We start from the raw sequence: 10495 nt of genomic DNA, 5'->3' as shown, positions 1-10495 counted from the left end.
TTCCCCTGATGTAGACCATTACCAGAAGTATTCGCTGGGTCATTACGTCTTATGTAAATGTAGCTGCATGGACTGTCTTCGTGTTTGGTCAGGGCAGATGGGTTCGGTTTTATGTTGTAGTTTAATTCTAGACCCACAAATAATATGACTGGGAATGATCAAAGGAAGCTTCCCTCACCACATCCAGGCAGCTGATCAGTGGATGTGCCCTCCAAGCCTTCTTCAGGGGCCTTCTGGATCTTTGGTACAGCCAATCAGCTGTGAATGAACCTCATTTGGTTGATCCTGATGGTGGTAATTCAGTAACATAGGTATCTAATTGGAAGACTATAGCTGAGGCTTTTGAACGTACTGTTGAGCATAAAAGGTAAATGCATTTACTTTACCATCCACTACATCTCTGTGTTTTTTATATCCCACAACTGATTATAATGTTATTTCACCACGACAATTCTAGTGCCCTGCCACGTCACATATCTCAACTCAATACACAAAACACCACGGGAGAATATCAGTAAAAAGACCAAATCAAAGTTTGAAGACAACATCTTAGAATACGAGTACTTTATTGTCAAAGTGTGAATGGCATAACTTTTCCAGGTGATTGATAAAATATGAGAACTAAAACCGGGTGCGTCCTATTGTTAGCAGGATATATCTCTTTCAAAAGGCATTGAGAATGCATATATAGAATCCAAAGTGCATAATTCTGTTCCTTTTTTATTTTGTCCATATACACATTACACTATACATAAATAATTGCATTGTAAAAATGACTTGGTATTTACAAGTATAATATATTTCATATAATATATAAAACTTTATATTAAATCTAGGTAGATTATATTTGGGATAGTTGGTTGAGATAGCTGTGTGTGTGTGTGTGTGTGCCTGTGTGTGGGTGTACACATATACCTGTGAGCACCTGTGTAAGTAAATACGTGTACTGTATTTGTGTTTTCCCGTCTGTCTATCCGTGTGTATGCCTGTCCATCCATCCCTCTGTCTGTCTTCCTAGTCTGTGTGCTATCTGTGGGTATTGAGCAACACCTCCACCCAGCAGGGGCAGGAGGTGATGAACTGTCTGGAGTAGCAGGGGCCCCAGCCCTTGGCGAAGCTGATCCTCACACTGTGGGGGTCATAGGGGCCCTCCAGCCCCACAGGGGGCTCCATGCCCTGCTGCAGGATCCAGCTGGACTTGTCATAGTCAAACACTTTGAGTGAGTAGCCAGGCATCACCCTCCTCACCGTCAGTCCCCTCACTGAGCTGGGCAGGTCCAGGGTGGGCGAGTGGACAAACACTGGGTGCTGGCTACGGTTGTAGATCCACACTCCGTCAGGTTCTTGGCTCAGGACAATCCCGTAGCCGATTTTGCTGCGTGTTCGCTGGACACAGCTGCCCGTGCTGCTGCTGCTGCCACTACCGCCGCGGTGACTACGGTTGCCATGGTGACCGTTGCTAGCGTTGGCAACGGCGTTGAGCTGGCCCAGGCAGAGGCCCGTGCCCTGAGGTAGGTCGTAGAAGATGCTGAGCGAGGGCTCGTGGGCCGGGTAGAGGCGGCCGACCCGCGTCCGCTGTTCCCAGTAGGCTACGCTGCACCAGTGGGAACGCCGCCCACAGGAGGACGAGGAGCCCGCGGAGGTACCGGGGTCTGAGAAGGAGAGAGAGAGATTGTTATTGTTGTAACTCCATTCACTTTTCATGCCAATAAAGCTGATATGAATTCTATTAATTTGTGGGGAGGTAGAGAGTAAAAGTTACTATCCTGCTAAAGGAAAAACCCGGAATATCTGAACCAACTAAAGATAGATTTTACTACATTAAACTAACTAACTAAAGCTAGATTTTACTACAGTCACTAACTAACTAACTAAAGATAGAGTTTACTACATTAAACTAACTAACTAACTAAAGCTAGATTTTACTACATTAAACTAACTAACTAACTAAAGCTAGATTTTACTACATTAAACTAACTAACTAACTAAAGCTAGATTTTACTACAGTAAACTAACTAACTAAAGCTAGATTTTACTACATTAAACTAACTAACTAACTAAAGCTAGATTTTACTACATTAAACTAACTAACTAAAGCTAGATTTTACTACAGTAAACTAACTAACTAACTAAAGCTAGATTTTACTACATTAAACTAACTAACTAAAGCTAGATTTTACTACAGTAAACTAACTAACTAACTAAAGCTAGATTTTACTACAGTAAACTAACTAACTAAAGCTAGATTTTACTACAGTCACTAACTTCAAGTAAAGACATGTGTCCATTGACCAGACTGATAGACCTAGGAGAGAGACCAGATTGATAGATCTAGGAGAGAGACCAGACTGATAGACTTAGGAGAGAGACCAGACTGATGGACCTAGGAGAGAGACCAGACTGATAGACTTAGGAGAGAGACCAGACTGATAGACCTAGGAGAGAGACCAGACTGATGGACTTAGGAGAGAGACCAGACTGATGGACCTAGGAGAGAGACCAGACTGATAGACTTAGGAGAGAGACCAGACTGATGGACCTAGGAGAGAGACCAGACTGATAGACTTAGGAGAGAGACCAGACTGATAGACTTAGGAGAGAAACCAGACTGATAGACTTAGGAGAGAGACCAGACTGATAGACTTAGGAGAGAGACCAGACTGATAGACTTAGGAGAGAAACCAGACTGATAGACTTAGGAGAGAAACCAGACTGATAGACTTAGGAGAGAGACCAGACTGATAGACTTAGGAGAGAAACCAGACTGATAGACTTAGGAGAGAAACCAGACTGATAGACTTAGGAGAGAGACCAGACTGATAGACTTAGGAGAGAGACCAGACTGATAGACTTAGGAGAGAAACCAGACTGATAGACTTAGGAGAGAAACCAGACTGATAGACTTAGGAGAGAGACCAGACTGATAGACCTAGAAGAGAGACCAGACTGATTGACCGAGGAGAGGGACCAAGAGTGCGTGGTCACGGTTAGTGGATGGAAATGGAAACTGTAACATTTTCAACACAAAACAATCCTACTCCATCCTACTTACAAAAACAAAAACTCCTCAGCTTCTAGTAAGTTCCTCGTTCCTCGTTTCCCATGAGCCATTAGTAGTAAGTTCTAAAAACCCTGGAAAAACTGTCATCTTGACCGGCAATACCCCACTGCCCCTTCCTCCCCCTCCACCTTCCTCCCCCTCCCCTCCGCATTCCAGACGGGTGAGCCCGTGTGGGAGAGCCCCCCTCTATCCCTCCATCTCATAGCCCCTACCCCCATGAGCTAAGAGAGAGAGAGAGACAGAGAGAAAGGGAGAGAGAGAGAGAGAGAGAGAGAGAGAGTGCAGAGAGAGAGAGTGCAGAGAGAGAGAGTGCAGAGAGAGAGAGAGAGAGAGAGAGAGAGAGAGAGAGAGAGAGAGAGAGAGAGAGAGAATCTATCTGTGTATCCTGTTGGGGGAGGACGCAGAGAGCTGTGGGTTGGCAGCGCACTACATTGCTGCCTGCCATAAGATGAGGGACAGTGTCTGACAGACCAATCAACCTGCACATGTCTTCTACTGTATGCTTATTGTTATTGTTCAATGAATGGTTATTTTTACCCTTGGTTATTGTTGTTACTGTTGTCCCGTTCACAATTTGATTCTTATTATTTTCATATTGTAAATATCCAAAGTAAGCTTTGGCAATATATACATTGTTACATCATGCCAATAAAGCAAATTGAATTGAATTAAGAGAAAGACAGAGAGAGAGAGAAAGACAGAGAGAGAAAGGGAGAGAGAGATAGAGAGAGAGAAAGGCAGAGATAGAGAGAGAGGGAGAGAGATAGAGATAGAGAAAGACAGAGAGAGAAAGGGAGAGAGAGATAGAGAGAGAGAAAGGGAGAGAGAGAGAAAGGGAGAGAGAGATATAGAGAGAGAGAAAGGGAGAGAGAGATAGAGAGAGAGAGAGAAAGGGAGAGAGAGAAAGGGAGAGAGAGATAGAGAGAGAGAAAGGGAGAGAGAGATAGAGAGAGAGAAAGGGAGAGAGAGATAGAGAGAGAGAGAAAGGGAGAGAGAGAGAAAGGGAGAGAGAGATAGAGAGAGAAAGGGAGAGAGATAGAGAGAGAGAAAGGGAGAGAGAGAGAGAGAGGGCAGAGGGGGAGGGATTATGCAGCATTCAGCTCCCTGACAACCTAGCGCGAGCCCGCGAACCCCTGACCCCCAGCCCTCATGCTATCAGCTCACATTAACTCCCACACAGACTGATGCCATTATTTTGCTCCAGAGACTCTATTGACACAGAGGATTTAAAGCCCATGCGCCTGTGGCCCCATTCCTTTCATACTCATGCTAGCCCCCATCTCTGGGGCCCTAATGACCGCCCTCTTTCCTATTAACAAGCTGCTTTAAGGTGAAGCTGGGCGGAGAGATGCAATGTGTGGAGCTATACGTTTGCACTGCGGCCATTTTAGTTTTCCGTAGGTGCATATACTCTGTGTGCAAACTTTGACATGTGCAAACACACACACACACACACACACACACACACACACACACACACACACACACACACACACACACACACACACACACACACACACACACACACACACACAAAAACACAACTTTTCAAATTACACTTCTCATCTGAGGCCCACGTGTGTCATTAGTGAATTCCAGCCTGGCAGCTCCTGCGGTCTGCACTTTTTACAGCTCCACAATAAGAGGGAACAGAACTGGCTGCTAGCGAGGAGCGGGACCAGACAGACGTTACACAGCCTATACTCTTCCCTGTAATAACACAGATCCACTCATACAGGAGAACGGGGAAGGAGCACTATGGGAACATGCAGATCAGAAATGCATGTCTAAATGTCCCGTATTTCTCCAGTCCCCTGCAGTAACTGAAACAGTGCAAATCCTTCATTGGCATCAAACGCATGACACAAAAGTGGGTTATATTGACTCTTAACTACGCGACGTGTTCACAGTACACCCATTCTCACGACCCTTCATATCACACCAGCTTTCTGTCAGGATATCGCTGTGCATCGTGTGCATCGAGGTCAGTGGATTTGTACAGGTGCTGTACAGGTATATCCCCAATGTAGATTGATGTCATTTGCTATGTGCTGTGTAACATTTCTTGACCTAATCCCAGGTAGAGATGTATTACACCTCATGTGCTTCCCTTCACCAGATCATCTCTCATCACTAAGAGCTTGTGAGAGAGAGGGGGGAGAGAGGAATGTAAACTTTCTGTGGAATTTAGAAAGGGGGGGGGGGGATGTACAAACTAAAGGTTATCAATTTGTTTAGTTATGGCTTGAAGAACAAAAAGCGATGTGTGTGTGTGTGTGCGTGCGCGCGTGTGTGTGCGGGTGCGTGTGTGTGTGTGCGCGCATGTTTCCTTCAGGATGTCAGAGTATTTATTAGTCATCATTGTTTTGGCTAACCTGAGCCTTGTGCGTTAAACTGAACTTTTCAGTTGGATTTTCTATAGTTCTCTCGGATCAGATTCAGTTAGATGTTCTATAGTTCTCTCTGATCAGTATCAGTTAGATGTTCTATAGTTCTCTCGGATCAGATTCAGTTAGATGTTCTATAGTTCTCTCTGATCAGATTCAGTTAGATGTTCTATAGTTCTCTCTGATCAGATTCAGTTAGATGTTCTATAGTTCTCTCTGATCAGATTCAGTTAGATGTTCTATAGTTCTCTCTGATCAGTTTCAGTTAGATGTTCTATAGTTCTCTCTGATCAGTTTCAGTCAAAGTTCCATGAATGGGGCAGGACCAATAATTATGGCATAATCTGATATAGTATTATTCTTATGTGATATCAAATCAAATCATGTCACTGAACAAACTGAGAGGTTTAACTACTACACACACCTGATTCCAATGTTATATAGAATAACAGCTGTAGCTGATGCCTTGTTATCATGTCTTTAGTGGCAAGAGAGAGAGAGAGAGAGAGAGAGAGAGAGAGAGAGAGAGAGAGAGAGAGAGAGAGAGAGAGAGAGAGAGAGAGAGAGAGACAGAGAGAGAGGGGGGGATAGACAGAGAGGGGGGAGACAGAGAGAGAGAGAGTGGGAGAGAGACAGAGAGAGAGTGAGAGGGAGAGAGACAGAGAGAGAGAGTGAGAGAGACAGAGAGAGAGAGAGAGGGAGAGACAGAGAGAGAGGGGTGAGAGAGAGACAGAGAGAGAGGGGGAAGACAGAGAGAGAGAGAGGGAGAGAGACAGAGAGAGAGAGACAGAGAGAGACAGAGAGAGAGAGGGGGGGTGAGAGAGAGACAGAGAGAGAGAGGGGGGGTGAGAGAGAGACAGAGCGAGAGAGGGGGGGTGAGAGACAGAGAGAGAGGGGGGGGTTGAGAGAGAGACAGAGAGAGAGGGGAGAGACAGAGAGACAGAGTGAGAGGGAGACAGAGAGAATCTGGCAGCAATTACAGTGTTCTGCAACCATTTAACCCAACCACCCTTTAACAGCTCTGTTTACCAATTAGATAAGTAGCTTTTGTTATTGCATTTTCAAAATCACCCTCTCTTAGTGCCAATCTGACAGACACACCCCAAACACCCTAACCCTTCTCTCCTGGTCTCTCCTTTTCAGCCTCCCAGGCATGAGAGCGAGAGAGATATCATGGTGGTCGACATCTAGTTGATTTTGATGTACTTATGAATATCTGTTTGATGTCCTTTAGATGTACTATTCTTCAAACCCATTGGACGTCATCCTATTTTTGCTGTTTACTGAACACTGCGAAACATTTAGTCAACCATTTTGAGGTACAACCATTTTGAAACGAGTCATTTACTAAAGGATATTATCAGATGATATACTGTCCACTGTGCTGATATACCTGCAATTCTCATCAATTAATGGACAATAAGCGCTAATGAACATGTTATAACAGATGATTAATAAGTAGGAGTTTTTCCTGGTCGGATCACGTGGCAGGTAAAACTTGCACGAAGACGTGAGACTAAAGAAGTACCACTCCAAGTTCAGAGGTCAGACAAGCCGTTTCCTGCCGGCTCCCCACAGGCTCCTGAACCTCAGTCTCTAACCACCTCAGTACCAACATGGACATTGCTTCTCCTTTCTTTCTCTCTCTCTTCTCTCTCTTTCTCTTTCTCTTTCCTCTTTCTTTCTTTCTTTCTCTCTCTCTTTCTGTCTTTCTCTTCTTTCTTTCTTTCTCTCTTTCTTTCTTTCTTTCTTTCTCTCTCTCTTTCTCTCTCGTTCTCTCTGTCTTTCTTTCTCTCTCTCTCTTTCTTTCCCTCTTTCTTTCTATCCGTACTGGATAAATGAACTCCCCGTTTTGCAGCTAGCTCTGACTGTGTAGGAAACTCCTGCCAACCTCCACCAGCACGGAGGGGAAAAAAAGAGAGGGAGGGAGGGAAAGAGAGAGAAGTGTGAGGGAGCGAGAGAGAGAAAGATTGAGAGAGAGGGAGCAAGCAGCAGAGATTGAGAGAGAGAGGGAGTGAGAGAGAGAGGGAGCAAGAGGCCCTGCCAACCATAGCCAGCACCAAAAAGAAAAAAAGTGGGAGAGACTTGAGAGAGAAAAAAGAGACTGAGGGAGGGAGGGAGACCCATGTCTCTCATCCTGTGCCAAGGATTAGATTCCCCTCCAGTTATTAGACTCTTCCACTGCGCTGACAGAGAAGAGGGGGAGAAGGGGGGGAGCGAGGGAACCAGGGACGACAGGGGAGGATAGAATTCAGCCACCGACAACAACCTTGACAAACCCAGCCTCTCCATTATTTATGACTGGGCGTTCAAGAGATGTTTCATTCAATTAAAGTTCCTCGAATTTCCGAAAGGCTCGAAAATCTAAAATATCCTACACCCTCCTGGCACCCCTGCCTGGCAGTCTAGTGGTACGGCCCGGACCTGTGTTTTTGGAGACAACTATCATTACAGGGCAACTTCCAACTAGCAGGGCCACATTTAGGTTGGCGTCTGGGATATCTCTACCATCAGAAGACTGTATCATCAGCCAGACAGCACAGACTACAACAGGGCCTGCTGGCTGCCAGTGAGTTGTGCTTGGGATTTTTTCTGTTCATTGGAAAATGCATTCAAGCAAAAGATTGAGAGAGTTATGGCAACAAGGCCCACTCAGTGCTCTCTGTGTGTGTAGCCTCGGTACGGTGTGGGTCACTATGGATCTATGTAAAGATGACTAGAGCGCATTCAACCTCTTATCTGCTGAACCTTCCTTCTATCCTCAGAAGTGGATTTCTAACAAACAGAACTCTGCTAGACTCTTCACTTCAGCCAATCAGTGGAGAGAAAACATAAGACATGGTGTGAGCAAGCGAGGGCAGGAACAGCGGTGCCGTTGAGAGTGGTGGGCAGGAACAGCGGTGCCGTTGAGAGTGGTGGGCAGGAACAGCGGTGCCGTTGAGAGTGGTGGGCAGGAACAGCGGTGCCGTTGAGAGTGGTGGGCAGGAACAGCGGTGCCGTTGAGAGTGGTGGGCAGGAACAGCGGTGCCGTTGAGAGTGGTGGGCAGGAACAGCGGTGCCGTTGAGAGTGGTGGGCAGGAACAGCGGTGCCGTTGAGAGTGGAGGGCAGGAACAGCGGTGCCGTTGAGAGTGGTGGGCAGGAACAGCGGTGCCGTTGAGAGTGGTGGGCAGGAACAGCGGTGCCGTTGAGAGTGGTGGGCAGGAACAGCGGTGCCGTTGAGAGTGGTGGGCAGGAACAGCGGTGCCGTTGAGAGTGGTGGGCAGGAACAGCGGTGCCGTTGAGAGTGGTGGGCAGGAACAGCGGTGCCGTTGAGAGTGGTGGGCAGGAACAGCGGTGCCGTTGAGAGTGGAGGGCAGGAACAGCGGTGCCGTTGAGAGTGGAGGGCAGGAACAGCGGTGCCGTTGAGAGTGGAGGGCAGGAACAGCGGTGCCGTTGAGAGTGGTGGGCAGGAACAGCGGTGCCGTTGAGAGTGGTGGGCAGGAACAGCGGTGCCGTTGAGAGTGGTGGGCAGGAACAGCGGTGCCGTTGAGAGTGGAGGGCAGGAACAGCGGTGCCGTTGAGAGTGGTGGGCAGGAACAGCGGTGCCGTTGAGAGTGGTGGGCAGGAACAGCGGTGCCGTTGAGAGTGGTGGGCAGGAACAGCGGTGCCGTTGAGAGTGGAGGGCAGGAACAGCGGTGCCGTTGAGAGTGGAGGGCAGGAACAGCGGTGCCGTTGAGAGTGGTGGGCAGGAACAGCGGTGCCGTTGAGAGTGGTGGGCAGGAACAGCGGTGCCGTTGAGAGTGGTGGGCAGGAACAGCGGTGCCGTTGAGAGTGGTGGGCAGGAACAGCGGTGCCGTTGAGAGTGGTGGGCAGGAACAGCGGTGCCGTTGAGAGTGGTGGGCAGGAACAGCGGTGCCGTTGAGAGTGGAGGGCAGGAACAGCGGTGCCGTTGAGAGTGGAGGGCAGGAACAGCGGTGCCGTTGAGAGTGGTGGGCAGGAACAGCGGTGCCGTTGAGAGTGGTGGGCAGGAACAGCGGTGCCGTTGAGAGTGGAGGGCAGGAACAGCGGTGCCGTTGAGAGTGGAGGGCAGGAACAGCGGTGCCGTTGAGAGTGGTGGGCAGGAACAGCGGTGCCGTTGAGAGTGGTGGGCAGGAACAGCGGTGCCGTTGAGAGTGGTGGGCAGGAACAGCGGTGCCGTTGAGAGTGGTGGGCAGGAACAGCGGTGCCGTTGAGAGTGGAGGGCAGGAACAGCGGTGCCGTTGAGAGTGGAGGGCAGGAACAGCGGTGCCGTTGAGAGTGGTGGGCAGGAACAGCGGTGCCGTTGAGAGTGGTGGGCAGGAACAGCGGTGCCGTTGAGAGTGGAGGGCAGGAACAGCGGTGCCGTTGAGAGTGGAGGGCAGGAACAGCGGTGCCGTTGAGAGTGGTGGGCAGGAACAGCGGTGCCGTTGAGAGTGGTGGGCAGGAGGAGGGTCATTAGTCCTACGGTATCAGTAGTCTTTAGAAAATGAGGACAGAAAGCAGACCGTTTCTTCTGTGTTCTCTACTTTAACATCAAAGGGTACTGAGGAGAGGGCAGAGAAAACAGAGAGGCTCAACTCCTCTGTGTAGCCTGAGGAACACACACTCCATCTACAACAGAATACATAGAATGACTAGAACCAGAAGTCTCTAGTTGTATGAATGGGGCAGGACCAATATGTCATACTGTGTTACAGCCAATCATGTCACTGAACAAACTGAGACATTACAGACTGTATATTGATTTCAAAGTTATATAGAATAACAGCTGTAGCTGATGCCTTGTTATCATGTCTTTAGTGGCTACAGAGAGAGAGAGAGAGAGAGAGAGAGAGAGAGAGAGAGAGAGAGAGAGAGAGAGAGAGAGAGAGAGAGAGAGAGAGAGAGAGAGAGAGAGAGAGAGAGAGATGTAGTAGTGGAGGTGGGCTGAGGGCCAGGGGGGTTGGGCAGGGGGACAGGCTGAGACTCCCACCCTACACATTCCTGGACAAGCCCTCTTCCCTAACACTTCCTACTCTGGTCAGTTAAGGGGAGGGGGCGGACGTCTCA

General features: G+C 48.2%; 1 protein-coding gene across 1 annotated transcript in view; it reads right to left on the bottom strand.

Annotated features, from left to right (window-relative positions):
- Positions 1–549: 549 nt before the first annotated feature.
- Positions 550–10495, bottom strand: part of LOC139575577 (mothers against decapentaplegic homolog 6-like) — a 26361-nt gene continuing 16415 nt past the window's right edge. The window contains exon 4 of the mRNA XM_071400661.1: positions 550–1652. Within this exon, the coding sequence (XP_071256762.1) occupies positions 1027–1652 (626 nt within the window). The 3' untranslated portion in view covers positions 550–1026. The remainder of the gene's footprint in view (positions 1653–10495) is intronic.

Source organism: Salvelinus alpinus, chromosome 5, assembly GCF_045679555.1.
Source record: "Salvelinus alpinus chromosome 5, SLU_Salpinus.1, whole genome shotgun sequence".
NCBI classification, from domain to species: Eukaryota; Metazoa; Chordata; class Actinopteri; order Salmoniformes; family Salmonidae; genus Salvelinus; species Salvelinus alpinus.
Note: the sequence above shows the minus strand (reverse complement) of the source record. Positions and strands in the feature narration are given on the sequence as shown.